This window comes from Falco biarmicus, chromosome 10 (assembly GCF_023638135.1).
Source record: "Falco biarmicus isolate bFalBia1 chromosome 10, bFalBia1.pri, whole genome shotgun sequence".
Taxonomy (NCBI): Eukaryota; Metazoa; Chordata; class Aves; order Falconiformes; family Falconidae; genus Falco; species Falco biarmicus.
The window spans coordinates 33,863,627-33,882,549 of NC_079297.1; the positions used below are offsets into that span (position 1 = coordinate 33,863,627).

The following is an 18,923-nucleotide window of genomic DNA, read 5'->3' on the forward strand; positions in this document are numbered from 1 at the left end:
GTGCTGCTTGTTTCACGGCGGAGGGAAGGGGGCAGCTGGGGGGGGGGGCAGCGGGGCAAGGGTTGGCCGCCGAAGCAATGGACTGACAAAATTATTTCTGATGTGCGTGTGGTTTCTTTAAAAAGTACTGGTTTGAGTTCTGGACCTGCTGAAGAAGTTATTCCTGGATTTTGTTTACATCTTTGGAGGAAAAAGCATGCTGTGGTGTGCGAACCGTCCCCTTGAACATGCTCAGTTTGTTGAAGTGTTAGCACAGGCATTCCCTTACCTGCCTGCAGTAATTCCTGGGGGATTTTTTCTACGTGATAAATAAACAGGAGCTTATTTAAGCAAAGAAATGGTACAAAATTCTCTGCTGGGGGGCACTGAATTGACTCCCTTTATTCTGCTCATCCTGTTGATGGAAGCCGTCAGGTTGCCGTACGTAATGGCTGTTTTGCTGTCCACTGAACATCGTTCATACCCTTTGGAGCTGGGAGGATTTTGGGCAGCAGACTGAGTAACCGATTCAGTCTGTCCATAATGCAGATTTTTCCAGTCCTACCTAGGATTTGGGTCAGATGAGACGCGGTTTCCAGCCCTGTGCTGATGCTTGCTGCCACTCTGAATGTTGACGTTACCTCCTTCCCACGTTCTCCACCTTGATACTCTGAAGTATTAAAAAATAAAAATAAATCCATATTGCACAAGCACTCAGCAACTCGGTATGGGTGGCCAAAATACTTTGTTCTCTTTAGAAAGTTATTTTGCAAAGTGAGAGGTGGTGCTAGAAGAAAGTGCAGGTTTGCAGCGCCAGTTTCAGACTGTGCCTCACCATCAGGTGGCACAGAAAAGTGGGGTCTTTGAGGCAGCGAACAAGGTCTTTTTGCAAGGTCTCTTGTGTTCCCTGGCCAGAAAGTCCAGTGTTCAAAATACCACCTTAATTAAAAAGCAAACAAACATGTTTTTACCATTGGGAAGTGACATCTGATAATGTTTTCTTGATAGAAGGGGTGTGGGGATTGGGTATTTTTAGCTTCAGCTATTTTCAAGTTGTTGTTCTTTTATGACCTTCTCTTCATAATACATTTCTCTTAACGCTTTCTTTAATGTTTTTGTAGCTCCAGAAGGTTTTTCAGCCAAAGGCGTGTTGCTGGGGGGAGGAGCGGCCCACAGGCAGGAGAACTGTGGAAATCTGTTTGCTGGTGGGTTTTGGTGCCCCGCGCGATGCTGGCATCGGGCACATCTCGTGAGGGACCTTTCCCGGGTCAGAGGGGTGGCTTGTGCTTCAGCTTTTCCCCCAGCTGCAGCAGCTAGAAGATGACCCCTGCCTGCTTCTTAAAAGCAGTTGAGAATGGGATCAAAAACCGAATTTGGATGAGTTTAAAAGGTTGGAAGAGGAAAGCTTGGAGAGAGCAGTGACATCCTGCTGGAGATGCTGTGGTACAGGAATCCCATGGGAGGGCAGGGGTCTTACGTTTCGGTCTTTGTGTGGTGGTTTGGGCTGTGGCTGACTGTCTGCAGACACGTGGGACTTGCCTGCAAGTGGTGTTGTCCCTGGGGTGATAAAAGAGCCAACAAATTCCCATGCCAAGCCTGAAGGTCACCTTCGTCAGCCCCCGGGCTGCTGGGCTTCGCCTTGCCTGGTGTCTGGGGACCAAAAGGCCAGCGCAGACCCTGGGGGTCAGGTGAGCCAGGCCTGGGCTAGCACAGACATCAGGGTGGCCGTGAAAAAGCCGCTCAAAGAGCGGTGCTGTGAGAAGCAGGAGAGGACAGGCGTTCTCAGGTTAGGCTGCTGATGCCGTCTTGTCTCTAGGTAGTCACCAGGGCAGATGGTTGGGCTTGCTGAGGTGGACCATGTGGTTAGGCATTTCTCCATGCTTGCCATCAGGGGAGGAAGGCAGTTAAATGAGCGTAGGTAAGAAGCACATGCCAAGGGAATGCAGGCGGGAGGAAGGACAGGCAGGAGGTGGCCGTGCTGCATCCACGGCGAGCTGCTGCATCGTGGTGGTGCTGGAGGGGCGCCTGGCTTAGCCTGAGCCTGGGGAAGGGACGAGGAAGGTCTTTAAGTGCTTCTTGTTTATATGTTTTTCTCATTACCCAAATCAGCGACGAGGAGTTTCTGCGAACTGGCAATAAATGAACTGAAGGAAACCTTCCCTGCGCTGAGGCTGTGTTGCTTGCCGACGCGTCCTTTCACATGGTGGTGCCCTTTTAGCGACCACAAGCCCCATCAGAAATGACAGTCCAGCTTGTGGAAGGTGTTGACACCGCATGCGGTCACTGGCCCGGCCTTGAATCAGAAAAAATAAAAGGGTGGCCGCTCCCTGGAACACAGAGCCCGCATCCCATGGCCACTGTGGGGTACGGGCGTGCTTGCAAGCCCCATGGCTGGGCAGGACCTGCTGTGCTAAAGAGCACCTTGCCTGGAGGAGTTTATGGATCATTCAACACCAGAAACTGGCCAAAGTGGTGTGTTTTGTTGGGTTTTTTTTTAAATATATTTTGTTTTATTTCCCCTGATGGTATTGGGCTGAGAATTCACTTGTTTGCTTTGAAGCTCATGCTTTTAAAATCTGTTCAGTCTGCAGTAGAGGCTCACGCCAAAGGGATTGCCGGAGGTAAGACCTGACCTCTCCTCTTCTGGCTGAGACCCCCTGCCAGCCCTCCCGGTGGATGCTGCAGCGCTGGTGCCGAGCCCCGCAGGAGCGCGTTGCCTGCGACCCCACACTTCCCCTTGCATCAGTTTCGGGGTACCGAGCGGCTGGCTGGGTGACACCTCCGTTGCTGGAGCCACCACTGGTGTGTGAGCAGCTGGGGCTGGGCACGGCCGCCGTGGGCGGGTCGCAGCGAGGAGTTTGCAAGGTGCCAGCTGGGGCTGCGGTAGCGGAGTGTATTTCATGTCCTGGGTAACAGTTGGACTTCTGGTGCCCTTTTTGGTTTTAGGACCTGACACTTGATACTCTGCTTAAAAAAAAATTAAATTAAAAATAAAAAGTGACCAAATGCGTACATGCATTCGGTGCTTTGCTTTTATGGGAACTGTGAATTTGGCACCGTCTTTTCCTGTGCCACCTGTGCGTAATTCTGCGTGGCTCGGTGGCCGGAGCGCCGTGGGCTTGGTGCCGGCTGTGGGAGCATTCCCTTTGGTGGCTGAGCAAAAGAGCAGCATCAGCCGGAGTGGAGGTTTCATCCAGGTGGTTTTGGGGTGAAACGTGGTGATAAGGGATCTGGCAGGAAGGAAGCGATGCCGTGGTGAGAAGAGAGGCACAGCGGATGCTCAGGGTATGATGCAGCAGGGACCGGTGGTGACAGAGTGTCTTCTGGGGATGCTCTGCAGCTGGGAAACGGGGGCAGCTGCCCGGAGCCGGGTCGGTGGGGCAGAGCTTCAAGCTCTCTCCAAGCCGGGCAGTGGAGCATCCCTGCTCCTGGAGGAGGTGTGGAGTGGGCAGTCCCCCCCAGGGACGGGAAGGGCAGGCTCGGGCTGCGCTGCGTCCAGGCTGGATTTGCCAGGTGGGCATATCCAAAGCGCCTCTGTCCCAGGTCACCCCCTGCAGCTCGTCTTTGGGAGCCAGCCTGTTATTCTACTGGAAACCCTTCCGAAACAAGGAGGGGAGAAACAGTCTGGGAAAGCAAATAATTTTCTGATAACGGTGAGCAAGAGTACAAGCTTTTGTTTTCTGTCAATTGAAGGAAGTGGGAGAAACACGTAATAACTTTAGCGCAGCACCGGCTTTACTGCTGCAAAAGAGATTGAGTGCTCGCCCTCCTGGAGCGAGGTCCTAGGGGAGGGTCTGGTGGGGGGGTATCCTAGGGAGAGGCCAGGCTGCTTGGGGAAGGTGGGCAGGGTGCTGCTTTTGTTTTGCTGTGGCTGTGCATCTGCCTGAAGGTGCTGAAGGTGCAAGCCGAGCTGGGAATCCAGGTCTGGGCTTGGGTGGGAACTGGGAAGACAGACTCCTTGGTTTGTGTCAGCCAGGACGAAGCATCTGTGCTTTAAATTAAAGGGCGGGCTCACAGGGGCCCCTCTACTCAGCTAAGGGTGGTGGCAAGGAGCGAACCAGCTCTGATCGCTGCTCTCTGGAAAAATCCTTCCTGCTAAACGACTTGATATTTTGGAAAAATGAACTGTAAAAAACTCCCGTGCTATTGCCGTTCTATGTTGAAGTCTTACCTGAAGGCCTGCAGGCACCTTCTAACTTGAGCACGGATCATCTTCTTGCTGGCCCCACTCTTTACTTCAGGGGAATAAAAAAAGCATTGGGTTTGGTGGGCGTTTTTTTGTGCCTTTCCTATCAAGGCGCCCTCCGCTGCCCTCAGATGCTTATTTATTGACAAATCCCCTTTTCCAAGCTTTCTTGCACAGTGCCAAGTCCAGCTGTGCTTCAGTAGAGCTTCTGCTCTCCCAGGTTTTGTTCTTGGAATGGGAAGATTCCCATTCCCCAAGCTGCCGAGGAAATCATCGTCCTGCTTGCATATGTCTTTTGTAGCAATTAGTTGAAATGTTGTGTTTATAAGTGAACTGTTTTAGGTGAACTGTCTAGTTGTTGCTTTGTTGGGTGATTGTTAAAGCATTTTCAGGATAAATGCATCTTTTGTTCAAATTATCTTTTTTTTTAAATTTTTTTATTTAGCTGAGCATGTCTGCAGCTAACTAGGACTGCATCTTGGAACGCAGGTGATACCTGAGTTGTGTTCATTTATTTCCTGGAGAGACCAGCATCTGCTGCTGCTTCTACGGGCAGCCTCGCACGCGTCTCCATCGTACCAAATGTTTGGCTTTCTATCACTGCTGCAGGCTCTCATCCGCTTAAACTTCTCCCTCTGCTTTTTATGTCATCGGAGAAGGCATTTTGTAACGTTTTTAGCTCTTCCATGTGTACTGTCGCCTTCCCCGTGCAAGCTCAAGCTGTCACCGGAAAAAACTTTCTCAAATATTTTCATGAACAGACTTGAGCCTGCAGTGGTCCCCTTTGACTCGCTGTTATCCAGCTTCTGTTCCTGTTATTCACGTCAGAAATGCTGAGGACATGGAAAACAGTAATTGTAGGTAATAGATCCACTGTGGGTTTAAGCATTGTATTTTCTAAAGTTCCTTGTGTTGTCTTCTCAAGCATTATCTGATCGAAGGTGCTGCCTGAGTGCCTCTGAAACGCTAGGAATGGGAGGATGGTGCCAGGTTGGATGTCTTGCCCATGTCACCTGGCTCACTGGGCTGTACATCCCCGCAGGTACCGGCCTCCCTGGTGGCACCTGCGGGGTCAGGTCCACACGAGACCAGCTCGGGGCTCCAGGTGCCACCTTTGCGTCCCTCGTGGGGCAAAATGAGGGATGAGCCAGATGACATGCTGGGGTGCAGTGTTCTCCCCCCAAAGGCAAGCTGAATTCCTGCCTTTCCTCGACGTTGGGATCGTGGCAGGAGGTTTCCAAACCCGAGGTGGGAGGAGGTTGAGTCGGCAAACCTGAGGCTGTGGCTCACGCTGGTTTGAGGTGGCGGGGGGATGCTGAGGGTGTGCACTGTTACATGGTGGTAGGTGCCACCAAACGTGGCAGTCATCTGTCATCCCTCCGAGGGGGTGTGCGTGCCGGGGGCTCGGCCTGGCTGCTGGGGGTTGGGGGAAGGTGCTGCCATCGCGGTGAGGCCCGTGAGACGGCAGCGTGGCGACATGGGCGCTCCTCGCCAAGCCCCTCGGGGGCCGGTGTTCAGCAACCCCAAGTGCCAAGGGTGTGTTTGCAAGGGAAAAAAGTGTTGTTGGGGTCTTTCAGGGTGAGCGTGGGGCTGCTGAAGGAAGGGGGGAAAATCATTTTATCCCCCAAGCCATGTGGACAGGCACCAGCTGTGCACCCACTGCGCTGGGGGTGGTGTGGCGGTGCTCTGGGGCTGGGGGCTCCCCACGGCAGTGGTGGGGAGACGTGCTCCATGCCTGCGCGGGGTTGTGCTTGGCTGGAAGGGCTCCGACCGCAGTTTTGGGAGCACTGCATCGGCTGCTGTTGGTGGCCAGGAGCTGGTGCTGCTCGGCACTGGTCGCTGCCCGGCGTGGCACCTCACCACTTGCCTGCTACCAGTTCTGGGCCCGTACCAGTGGCTGGGAGACTTGCATCCTCTTCCACACATAGCTTTTACCAGCACCAACCCACCCGGCTGCACTTCCACCGCTCCCCTGAGCATCATTTTGTTGCACTTGTATCCCCGAGCGTCATTTAATTGCGCTTGTATCGCTGAGCATCGTTTTGTTGCGCTTGTATCCCTGAGCATCATTTCGTCGTGCTTGTATCGCTGAGCATCGTTTCGTCGTGCTTGTATCGCTGAGCATCATTTTTGTTGCGCTTGTATCCCTGAGCATCGTTTCGTCACGCTTGTGTCCCTGAGCATCACTTCGTCGTGCTTGTGTCCCTGAGCATCATTTCATCGTGCTTGTGTCCCTGAGCATCATTTCGTCGCGCTTGTGTGTCCCTGAGCATCATTTCGTCGCGCTTGTGTCTCCCTGAGCATCATTTCGTCGCGCTTGTGTCTCCCTGAGCATACTCTTACTGCAGTAACATGGCCTGCTCCCAAATATCAATGCCATTTCATTTTCCCTGGCTGGAAAGTCACGTGTCTGTCTGTGTTTCAACCCCAGCAGTTTCAATGGATCCATTTTTAGTGTCAGTTTTAGTTTTACGTCGACCACAGTATAACAGTAACAGCCAAATACGTTGTGAATTGTAAGATGCGTTTTGCAGCCCTGACCAAATGACACAGATGTTGAATTCAATGATCTTAGAAAAAAAACCCAAAAAGGCATGACAAAAACCCTTGAGTTATTTTTGTATTGACTTCTGAGCTGGCAATTTGCTTCTAACAGGGTGTCCTGCACAAGCACTGCTGTTTCGTAAGCTGAAGCATTAAGTCTGCCTTAAGTCTTTGCCTATAAAAACTGTTTTATAAACATGTTTTCCACGGAGTGAAGAGGGGAGGACTTCTTGTGTGAACAATTTCCTCAAAGGGAACACAACCATTAAATTTTCTTGTTTATATAAAATGTCACTTTTTTCACAAAAAAAAGAAATAGCAAAAATTCCTGCGGCGGTGCAGTTGGGGTAATTTTAGGAGTTATCAACAAGCAAAAAGGAAGGGAAAGGTTATGTTGTAACTAAAAAAAGATTCTTTTCATACTCCTTAAAGATTTTGTCTCCAAACGCTGTCCTGCATATGGTTTAAGGCTGTAAAAGCGCTTGGGGAGACATTTTCTTAGTACTTTCCAGCATCGGATCAAATACTTCTTGTTTCCCTGAAGTTTTCTGTTGCTGGACATGCTTATGTGGGGCTTTGGTGGAAGAAAAGCCATTCAGGACAGTTCGCCCGTTAGCGTCTGGAGATGCTGTTTGAAGGTAAAACAAGTCCAAGGTCCTGCCGGCAGGGAGTGTCCTCTGCAGAGGCTGCCAAGGACAACTCACTGCTTGGGGTTCTGGGTTTGGAGGCGGTTTGAGCTGATTAAACTCATTAAAACAGCTGAAGGAATGAGGGTGGTACTCAGGACCTCGTTGGAAATACATATTTTCTGAGGGGCTGAGCATTCGTCTGGGTCAGGGTCAGGTTAGTGGCTCAGGCTGCCTCTCCTCCAAAAAACGGGGCGCAGCCAGGGCTCCGGCGAGCGCTGCGAGACCCACACAGCCTAAGTTGCGCTTTAGCTCAGCTTATAGATCGATAACTTAGGAATCATTCCCCTCGATGATGATTTTGGGTGAGTTTTCCACAGACAGGCTTGCATCCTGTCGTTAGTGGATTTTTAATTTTTTTTTAATATATAATATTTTAAATTTCTTTTTAATTATTTATTTCATCGGTCTCGAGGGCTTTATGTGACGGTACATGTGTTCTTGCCTTATTTATGGTTTTAAAAAAGATGCCGTCCCCCCGTGCCAAGGAAAGCGCAAGCTGCTGGCAGCACCATGGCTTATTTTTGTAGCCTTATTCTTTTGGCTTTGGCTAGTGACCGTGGCTAGCTCCGCAGGGCTCGGGGTGGCACTGAGGTACCAGCCGGGCCACGTGGCCTCACCCGCTGCTTTGGGCATGTGGGAGGTGTGAGTGCCGCTAGCTGGTGGTGGCCGCCTGGCCCAAACAGGGAGTGTTTTAAATAGCAAAAGGAGATGCAATAAGAGCTTTTAGCGAACCCCAAATTGCCACGTAGAGCTGGAGGCAGGAGTGACTGTGGGGATGGTAAAAGGGATGAGTAGCGTGTCCCGTGGTGTTGCTACATGGACCAAAAAGAACAAAATACGGTATTTTGAGAGGAATGCATGTATATGCGGGGAATGACCAGTGTTGTAGCTTCCTTTAGCTTATGGTTAAAGAAATGTAAACTGCTCTTACAGCCTTAAGCAAACAGAAACAGCTGGTTCCTAAGTTCCGTGTTTATAGAGTTCCTTTCCTGGTAGTGCATCACCTGAAAAAAGGGGATTGCTTTCCCCCCCACCCCAGCTTTTCTGGCTTTTTTATAGACACTGGAATGGAGAAAGGAGGGAATGAGGACAGAAAATCAGTCTTCGATTCCCAAAGCAGCACATGGACTTTTGCATTCTTCAGCTTACTTCTCTTTTTAAAATGAGAAATCATTTAAATAATGATGTTTAAAAAAAGTATTAAAATTCATGCATCTTGGGGGGTTTTGTGCTGGGGTTTTTTTGGTGGGTTTTTTTTTTGTTTGTTTTGGCTCTTCTTGTCTGGAGAAGATGAGTTCCCGTCAAAAGAGCTTTAAAAAAAAAAAAGTTTGGATGTTCTTTTATTCCCCATGAGGTCTAAAAATAGAAGCTGATGAAGAATTACTTGTAGACTCGCTGTTCTGCTTGGAGGGTTTAGCTTGTGTTTAAAGCTGCATCTTCTGCCACTGCAACAGCTGAGCGTTGCAGGAGCACCAAGGCTGGGTTTACCGGGTGTAAGCAGCGAGCAGAGCACATCTCTGCACCAGCCTCTTGCTTCCCTCCTCCCGGCTCCATCCTTGGGCAGAAGACCTTAACCCGAGTGCCGAGGCACAGCGCAAGAAGCGCCTGTGAAAACGAGAGCGAGACCTAAGTGCTGGGAGCACAGAAAGGATGGTGGGAAGAGGGTTGAGGTTTTATTTACTGGCAGCGCTGCCGTGCGTGCTGGTAGTGGTGAGGCGGGTGGGTAGCATGTGAACGCAGCCTTAGGTAGTTTTTCTAGTTATTTCTATAATGGAAGTAATTAAAGACTGATATATCTGGGTTTCACGGTATTGCCGTAGTCTAGGAGCGAAGCATCCTCATCGTCGTGTCCACGGCTTGCCGTTGTAATTTAAACGCTTGATGCAAGTTGGGAGAGCAGGGGGAAGTGTGTGTAACCTGCACTGCAATGTGTGTAAGCACATTATAAGCTACTCAGTCATAACACATATGTAATGTAACCTGTGTTATAGATTTTTTGTTACTTGTATAACTATTGTTATAGATTACTTGATGATAACGGTGGCCACCTCTGAAAGGGTGTGAAGTCTTCTGCTCTTCAGAGGCTCCAAGACATTGTGTCCGGGTGCTGGAGGGGTGGCCGTGGGGAAATCTGGCATGGGACAGCCCAGGGACGTGTAGGGATGTCCATTCGGAGGGGCTTGTGAGGGAGGTAAGGGGAGAGGGTTTTACTGAAGCGGCTGCTCACGAGGAAAGTGAACTGTGCTTCTTTCCCGGGCATCAGTGCACGCTTCCCATCCCCAGCGCTTGCTGGCTGCAGACAGCAGCATCACGCTTCAGGGTGGTGTCTGGATTCCGCGCTTGTGAAACCCATGCGTTGCTTCTATGGGTTGATTCAGGTGAGAATTAGAAACCAGTTTTTAAAAAACGACAGCTAGATGTCAGGCTCCACTGTCCTGCGAACCACGTTAGCTGTTTGGAGGTACCAGGTAGGTGGCTCAGGTGGTGCTGCCGGTGCCAGCTCTTCTGCCGTGCAGCTCGGTGATGGTTGTGTTACTGGTCTTAACCGGGCCAGAGTCCTGGACGAGTGGCCTGGACCCCCCATTGCATCCCTTGGTGGTGGCAGCGTATGCTCAGATCGGCTGACATCGGGCGTGATGCTGCGCCTTTGGCTTGGGCAAGGGTCGTATCCTGCCTGCTTGAGTTGTCACTAGCACGTGTCTGCTGGTACAAAGGTGTGATGGGCTCAGAGGTCTGCACAGGAAGCCCCTCCATCCCCTGGCACTCAAGCAGACCAGAAAATGGGCTAAAGCACCACCGCCTGCTGCAGCCCGGGAGCCGGCTTGTACCTGAGCTGAGCATCCCTGGATCAGCACCCTGGATTAGATGACGATGTGCGGCTGGAGGCATGCAGGCTGGTTTCTGGTACCTGGCATGTGTGGTCAGATAGTTGTAAAATTCCTGCCCAGCCCCAAGCTGAATCCCTGCGGCGAATCCTCTGTGTCAGCACAGGGCTGGGCTGGGCTGATGCTGTGAGCTGGGTGGGGAGGAAACTCATCCTGGATAAACCCACCAAATCAACAAAATCCGAGCATGACCCACACCCGGGGGTTTTCTTGCAGCGTGGGTGACTGTAGTGTCCTTTTTCCCGTTCCAGCCAGGCTGAGGCATTGCCAGGTTGCCCGCTCTGGTGGGACCTGCCTTTCCTCCGCCTGCAGAGACCCCCGGTGCTGGTGAAGGACGGTGCCTCTGCTGTGCCAGAACTGGAAAACTTACAGACTTCTTATTTTCTTTGCAGTGAGCCCGGGGGAAGAGCGGGCCTGCGTGTGCATCACCTCCCACCTTGCCTGTTCCCCCCGCCGCCGGCGGTGAGCCCTCACGTGCCGGAGGAGCGGTGGGCAGAGCCGCAGCGGTGCGCCTGAAGCCGAAGGGCGGTGGGCTGGTGGGCTGCGGCAGCTGGGGGTCCTCACCACCCCTCGCAGCGGAGACAGCCAGCTCCTGCCAGGTAGATGCCTGCAGGGGAGAGGACAACTGCAGCGGGGCTGATGCATCTGGGCACCTGATAGCAGGCTCAGGTGAGGGCATGTTGCGTGCAGCTGGGTTGCCTCCCCATGCTTTCTCCTCCAAACTCACGAACCGGCTCTGGAGCAGGTGAGAATCGCCCTGGGAGCCATCGTGTGCCGTGGGTACGCGTGCTCATAGATCGGCAGGATCCTGTCTGCGACGTTGCTGGATGCTCTGGCTTGCTGGGGCATTGCTGGTGGCATCAAAGCAAGTTGCAGTGGTGGTTGTCACTGGAGTGTTCCCGTGCCGCTGCTACGGGAGGTGAGCGTGGTTTTATCCAGCGTGACATCCAGTGCAGGTCTGGATACAATGCGAGTTTACTGGGATAGGAACTTGTTTGAATTTTCCGTTAACACATCTGCGTCTCATATAAAGCGATCTGTGGGCAGTCATTTTCAAAGACCCCCGAGACAGTTAAAACATAAACCTCCGTGCAATTTAGCTGGCTTAGTGCTCCTTACGCTCTAAAAAAAACCCCAGAAGAGCTCGCTTGCGTGCTCTTGAGTTTTTGTTGTAGTCAAGGAAGTAAACATGCAAACAGGATCTCCTGTATCTGGGCTCGTCCTGCTTGATAGTAGTTTAATTCCTGAAGTCGTAGCTCACTTTGGGAGTGCAGGGATCTCCTTGTGGCAGCGGGGCTGCCAGCGAGGGCCAGCTTTGGACTGGTGGCGTGTTGCTGGAAAGCAGGTGCCTGGCCAGGGCACTTGCCGCTGGGCTTGCTACAGAGGGGGGGCAGCAGAAGTCCTGGATGCAAAGGTCTTGTCCCCTTGGGGATTGCAGCTTTGGGTTTCCAGTAAAAAAAAAAAAATCCTGCGGCAGCTGTGCTGATGGAGGGAGGGATGTTGGCCAGGTCTGGTACTAAGACCTGCGGAGCAGCTCGACTTCCGCGCAGGGAGCGGGTCTGGCGCAGGGCCATCACTTCCCCCTCCGGCTCGTCACCTCCCGGGCACGCAGCCCTGCGGGGCAGTGCCTGCCGGCAGCAGCCCAGCCTGCGCCTCCTCTTCGGTGGCTTCGTGGGAGGCTTTGAGGTTTCCTCGGGCCGTGGCGATGCCGTCGGGGCGCACCCGAAGCCGTGCTCGTTTTGGCTGCACTTGGTAGGTACGTGCGGTGCTGTGGCCCCGTGGCTTTGCTGCTGGTGGGCTTCGAGCGCGTGGGAGAAGAGCCTCCGATGGCAGCTCGCCTCGGCTCCCCACTGCCCCCCACATCATCCCAGGCGGCCGGGATGGGGAGCCTGCTGCCGGTTGGCAGCCCGCGTGCTTTGAAGCATGTCGGGGTGCCTGCTTCGTGTGCTTAAAAACCCACACCGGCAGGGTTTATCCAACGTTTCGCAGCTTGCTTTAGCCGCTTTGTAAGCAGACTGCTGCACCACTTCACGTGGCCGGGTTTATTCCAGGGTGTGCAAGCGTGTAAGTGGCTGTTACAACTAGTAGTAGCTTTGTGAGTGGGAGCAGTGCTTTGCTGGGGAGCGGTGCAGACTGCAAGTGTGCCTTGTGTGAGGGTCTCACCCCGTAGCAGGTGGTGTATAATAAGCCTTTTCGTTTGCACAGATGCGTAAGCATTTCCCTTAAGCCCGCTCCCCCCATGGGTAGATTGCAGGCTTATAGCATAGACCGCTCAAGGCATAAAACACTGCATTAAAGTGTGCTTTTAAAATAGAGCTTGAAACAGGAACAGCGACCTGTTGAGTTTCGGCAGCGGTGGATGTGGTTGTAGTGAGGACGTACCTTTGTGACTTTATTCCACAGCAGTAGCTTCAGTCTGATGCAGGCAGTGTTTTAAGTACAGCGTGTCAAAATCTGCCTGCTTTCCCCCCTCCTTCTCTCTATTAACAGCAGTCTTTATTAGTAGTTAATTGGGCGCATTCAGGACTCCAGCACACTTTCACCTAAGCTCATTTCTCCTTTTTCAGTGACCTTCTGCTTGCACTAGCATGCAGAACAAAAATCACACGCGTTTCCGTGCGCCTGGGTGCAGCTGGGCAGGAGAAACACGCGGTGCTGTGAGAAGCAAAAATACAGATTTTACGGTTTTTCCCCTGGAGGCGGTGCATGCTGAGGAGGGGTGCAGGTGGTTGAGATGACTCTGCTTGGGGGATGTAACTGTTAAAGATTTTGCAACTCGGCTGTATGTGGCTGTACGCCAGCATCGTGCTTGCCTTTAGTTTTGCCACTTAGTCTAAGTGGTGGATGCGGTGGGACTGGAGAAACAACCAAAATTCCAGTCTGTCATCTCCAGTGGCTTGCAGAGATGCTTCTCTACGGTATAAAACATTTAAAGATTGGGTTCCAGAATATCCCCAAATCCAGCCCGAGGTTGAGAACGTGATGCTATGCTGTATTTTCTAAAAAAGAGGAGGTTTTACTGATACTTTCATTTTCAAAAGCCCTTCTGCCAAGTGACACCGGATCTACAGTTCACCTTGCAGCAAAGTGAAGTTGGGCAATACAGTTCCAATGCTAGTGCAGCCTGACAGTGTAAAACCCACATGAAACCAGCGTAAAGGCATGTACGACTTCTGTGCTTTCCTCATAAGGAGGTGGAAGGGGCTTGAAGAGACGGAAAATTCAGCAGCTTTGTCTCAGGTGATTTGCTTGGTGGCATCACCGCAGCTGTTCCAAAGGCTGGGAAGCTGCTTTCTGGCCAAGGTGGCAACAGCCAAACTGCTTTGTGAGGAGGGCTGGGGGCGGTGGGGTCTGGAGTCACGGCTGCGGTGAATTTCTGGGAGGGCATCCCAAGACACGCTGATGTGCAACCACCCACGACCCTCTGCAGCCCCCATCAGCTGGGCTTCTGGTGTCTGGGCTCCAGTCAGACCGTTTTGCAGTTTTGGTGGATTAAATCCTGCGTGCGGGTCTCGTGTCGTGGTGGAGTCGAGCGGAAGTTTGTCCTTGGTTTGTATACATTGAGCAGCGAGGAGGGGAGGGCCTGGTGGCGAGCAGAGGGCTGCAGGCGTAGCCTTGGCAGGTGACCTCTCTGGAAAGAGGTGGCAGCATCCTTGTCTTCTGCAGGTGCCGGCACAGAGGGAGCAAAACCGGCAGGGTAAGCAGGAGCTGCCGTTCCATGGGTGGGGGTGACGGGGGACGTGTCCCCACGCTGTGGCACGAGCAGCGCTGCCACCATACCGTGGGAACGCTTGGTTCCTCTTCTGGGCGGCGAGCAGGCTCGCAACATGCGGTGGGTGACTGGTGGGCAGAGGTTCCCACGCGCCCGGCCAGGCTGGTCCCGGCAGGGGCCACCCCACGTGGGGCAGCGGGCGGCATCTGACTGGGAAAAATACGGGACTTTGCTGGAGGGTTGTAATGGTAAATGTGATTTATGGATATTAGGGTTTGCACCCAGTCTGGGATTTTTGATGCAGACGCTTTCTTTCCGCTGCTGGTACTTGAGATCCCGGCTGGTGAATTGATTGCTGGAAAGTTGCCCTCATCCACCGTTCGGAGCTTTTATTTCAGGTTTGCTGCTGCTGGCATTCCGTGTGGGTAGGCGGTACCGTGTGGCGCCATTAAGCATCTTTAGCTTTACTGTTGCTGGGATTCATTTTTACTTCCCAAAGTTGTAAACTGGAAGCTGCAAGTTGTAGTGTGAGGGGACAGACGGTGGGAGTTTTCAACTTGTTCTTTTCCAAAGGAACTAGTCGGTAACTTTGTTTCCGAATTGAATTTAAGTGTGCCTGGCTTGGGGCTTTCTGTTGGTTATAGCTAGTAAATTTATCTAATACCGTTCTTGCATGGTTCACGTTCTCTTACATCCCTGTTCATAGCGGCTTCACCTCGTGTGTTTGTCACGGGGAAAAAAACCAAAACTGTTTGCTGGGGGAATAGAGTACTCAAAGGAGAAAATTAGGTGGCAGGCTTAAGAAAGTAATTTTAGTGGTGTATTTAAAAAAAAAAAAAAAAAAGAATGAAAAAAAGCCTCCGATCTTATATAGGTATATGGAGAAGCGTGGCAGGTACAGTCTGTGCCTATGTATAGGCAGCCTATTTATATCAGCGCAGCATGATGTGTTTTGTCAAGCTTTGCAGAAAATAGATGTCTCGGTAGTTTTCATGTACATAAAGTGTCACTTCCCTCCAGCAAATGCTGTAACTTCGTGGTGTCAAACTACTCTGGTGTTCAAATATGCACGGAATTAAATAATGGGCATACCTGCATTCAGTACCTGCGTTCCGCACAGGGTGCCACAGAGCTAAGCTATATGCTGTCACACCTCCAGGGCACTCTGAGCATCGCCTGGTGGGGCACAGCACTGCCTTTGCGCTCCAAAAAGCAGCCTCGGGCTCCGCGGAGGCCGGTGCAGCCACTTGCCCTCCCCATCCTTCCCACCGCCAGCAAACCTTTCCAAGCTTTTTCTTTAAACTGGGCCTCTCGTGCTGTTCTAGCAGAAAGAAAACCAGCGTGCTCGTGCTGGGCATGGCTCCTGCGCACCAGCCTGGTGTTTCTGGCAGCAGGGAGGCTTCGGGTGCCAGAAGGTACGTGGCTCCTGCGGTGTAAAGCCTGCCGCGCTACCGAGGCGCTCTTCCTTCGGTTATTCTACTACAGAGTGTGGTCAGAGACTTTCAGAATAATTTCTACTTCATAAATATCTTGAAAAAGAGCCCATTTAACTTGACGTACAGTTTATTTTTTCTCTCCAGCCCGCAGAACAGGTGTATTTTCAGCAGCATGTGAAGGGCCCGTGGCTCGTGGTGTTCCCCGGGGTCACTGCTGGGTCAGGTCCTGGTCACCTTATGACCCAGTGGCCTGGGTGAGGGGACAGCACACCCCAGCAAGGTCATGGGTGATATAAACTGGGAGGAGCAGCTGATGCACCAGTAAGCTGTGCTGCCGTTCAGCCAGAGCTGGGCAGGCTGGAGAGCTGGCGGAGGGGGACCTGGTGGAGTTCAGCCAAGGCCAGCGTAGGGTCCTGCCCCTGGGGAGGGACAGCCCCAGGCACCGGTGTGGAGAAGGACCTGGAAGTGCTGGTGGGCAGCATGTTGCCCGTGGGCCGGCAGTGTGGCCAAGGGGCCAGTGGGATCCTGAGGGGCATCAGGAGCGTGGCCAGCAGGTCGAGGGGGGTGATCCTCCCCCTCTGCTCTGCCCTGGTGAGGCCACATCTGGGGTGCTGTGCCCAGTGCTGGGCTCCCCAGTTCCAGAGGGACAGGGAGCTGCTGGAGAGGGGCTGGCAGGGGCTGGCAGAGGCTGCAGAGGTGATGAGGGCATGGAGCATCTCCCGTATGGGGACAGGCTGGGAGAGCTGGGCCTGCCCAGCCTGGGGAAGGGAAGGCTGAGAGGGGATCTCATCGATGCACACACATCTCTCCAGGGCGAGTGCCGACAGGACGGGCCAGGCTCTTCGCAGCGGTGCCCAGTGACAGGACAAGGGGCAACGGGCACAGACTGCAACACAGGAGGTTCCTTCTGAATGTGAGGAAGCACTTCTTCACCTTGAGGGTGACAGAGCGCTGGGCCAGGCTGCCCAGAGAGGCTGTGGGGTCTCCTTCCCTGGAGACATTCAAACCCCACCTGGACGCGACGCTGCGCACCCTGCTCTAGGTGACCCTGCCTTGGGAGGGGGGTGGACTAGAGGATCCCCAGAGGTCCCTTCCCACCCCGACCCGTCTGTGACTCTGTGACCTAATTTGAATTATTTGTCTCCATAACAACCAAAAAACAATGTCAGAAGTGGGGGAGTGAATTTGCATCTGAGTTAAACTTTGCAGAAGAAAGATGTGAGAAGGAGAAGATGCAGATACGTTAGGTGACGCCCTGAGACAGTTGCTCAGACCTTGCTGCTTTGAAAAATGAGCAAAATTAATGGGAACATTCGATATAAGAGCTGCAGCTTGGAAAAATAAGACAACAAAATGTACTTTAATACTTCTATCCTTGCTCTGTTTTGATTGTGGAGTCAATAACGGGGAAGGATACACCTATTCCTGCCGTGAATTTACAGAGTTTGCTTTTCCCTGGTGTCTGCATAGATGAGTGTGACGCAGTGAAATGCCGGTGCTGGTGGCTGATGCTGTGTTGTGGCAGAGCTGCCCTGGTAGACCTGATTATTGCGTGTGCTTTAATATTTCTGTCACACTGCTGGCGCCTGGAGCGATGGCTGCTTTCCGAATGAAGAGTCAGGGAAAGGTGGATCTCCCGGCCGCCTCCATCCGTGCCTGATCGACATGGTGGCAGCAAGCAGGCTGCATTAAGGAGTTGGTAAAGATGAGGCAAATAATGACTGACAGCTGTCTGAAGGTGCAGAGAAGTGGGCTGATCCTTGGAGACAGCGCTGATGCCCGTCATGACTCCCCCATATTTTTATTAATTGCTGAAGGAAAACCCACATTCTTCAGCTCGTCCCCGGTGCCATGCCTTTGGCTGCTCTGCCTCACCCCATGCCAAGTGCTGCCGGCGAGATGCAGCTTCAGCCAGAAGCTGGGGTAGCATGTTCTACAAGAACCCTTCAGGTTCCTCCTGGAGGGCAGTCAGGGTGGCTCCTGGTGTCCATCAGAGAGCTGCAGCAGCAGCTTGGAGTAACCTTGCTCTCGAGCAGCTGCTGACAGTGTTTATCCATGGGTCGCGGTGCTCCTCTTCTCTGCAAGGAGGTGGGCACCAGTGCTTTGGGAAAGGACCAGAGCGCAGCGACGCAGGAGTTACTTTCCAGCTTTAGATGCAACACAGGAGTCAACCTGCTCTTCTTTATATTCAAAATTTTGTCATTTCTTACGAAGTCTGTTCAAGTCTGCTTTCAAGTCTGTTCTGCTACGGGGGATCCCAGATGCTCCAGGGAGCTCCTTTCAAGCTCTACAAGAAACCTCTGGACTGTGTTATTAAAGTTGTTTAACTTTCAGATGTTCCGAGTAAATCACTGGATCATTTGTAATAAGGCCGTGGGGAAAATATTTTTAAGGCTGTGTTGGTGGCTTTTAATAGATTTTTCCCAACCCTGCTGAATCTTTTCACAGCAGGGCAATAGGCAAAACCTCCTTAGAGCAGGCAAAACGCCGTCTGCCTTTATAGCAAGCTATTCTAAGAGGATTTCTACTCTTCAGTGTTCCAAGAACTTTTCCAAATGCTAAGCTGCTTGCAACTGTGGACTGAGATTACTGTGCCTTGCTGCTGTTGAAATGCATAGTATCTACCTGGGACCTGCGGTGAGCTGGCAGGACCCTGAGGGACAGCACCGTGTCGGTGACAATGCAGCGTGATTCCCAGTGCTGGCCCTGTCTGCACCGAGGGGGGTTATAATTCGTAGGGGGAGCGTGGGGAAAAAACTTAAAACTATTGAAAAAAGCTTTAAAAAAAAAAAAAAAAAAAGCAACTGATCACTGGGGAAGGGCAGCACCAGGAGGATGTGTAGCCGTGGAGGTGAGGCCATCCCCGCTGCTGCCCGTCCCCGCTGCCGTGGCCGGTACCCAGCTGTGGCAGCATCCCTCCCGTAGCCACCGGCGTTGGTGCCGTGGCCGTTGCGTGGTCTGAGCTGGGCTGGCCGCGACGCCCTGGGGTTTCAGAGAAGGATGCATCAGACCTTCCCTCTGCTCTCTTCCTTGAGCCTCCCGTGAGGACTGTGGCTCCCCGGGGATTCTGCCTGCCCGTGTTTTCCCCTCCCGGTGTTAGATCAGCCTTTCCTGTGGTGAAGCAGCGGGTTATGGCTTGACAGGGAGGATGCTCCTCTGGGCGTTTGCAAGACAACGCTCAAGCTGCGTTTGACTTGGGAAGTTACCTTGCTCATATGTACGTGCGTGGGACGAGGCGAGGCAGTGGGCATGGACCTTGGGGAGCTAGACTGGGTCTTGTCCAGACCAAGACTGGTCCATCTCGGGTCAGGTGAGACTCTGCAGCCATCTTGCTGCCGTGTTGTTTTTCTTCTGGGGGTGCGTATAGTAGGTGTTCATCTAGAGGCCAATTCACTTGTTGCGTGCACGCTTCAGCAGGCAAAACCTTCTCTCTGGTTTCTCCTTCGATGCTAAATCTGCCTTCAGATGCCTCTATACAAAGCATCTCGGGGC

General features: G+C 52.5%; 1 protein-coding gene across 10 annotated transcripts in view; it reads left to right on the forward strand.

Annotated features, from left to right (window-relative positions):
* LOC130156500 (USP6 N-terminal-like protein) overlaps positions 1 to 18,923 on the forward strand; it is an 82,104-nt gene that overhangs the window by 36,461 nt on the left and 26,720 nt on the right. The window contains exons 1-2 of one of the 10 annotated variants that reach the window (XM_056355053.1): positions 11,884 to 12,035; positions 13,325 to 13,523. The exons of 2 other annotated variants lie outside the window; for them this stretch is intronic. Coding sequence is in view for 3 of the 8 variants with exons in the window: in XM_056355049.1 (XP_056211024.1) it covers positions 11,769 to 12,039 (271 nt within the window). In the remaining 5 variants the exon portion in view is untranslated. Of the gene's footprint in view, positions 1 to 10,675; positions 10,953 to 10,973; positions 11,029 to 11,088; positions 11,203 to 11,765; positions 12,040 to 13,324; positions 13,524 to 13,648; positions 14,244 to 18,923 lie in introns of those variants that run through there. 7 more of the 10 variants (XM_056355054.1, XM_056355052.1, XM_056355051.1 and 4 more) reach the window with 7 other exon arrangements.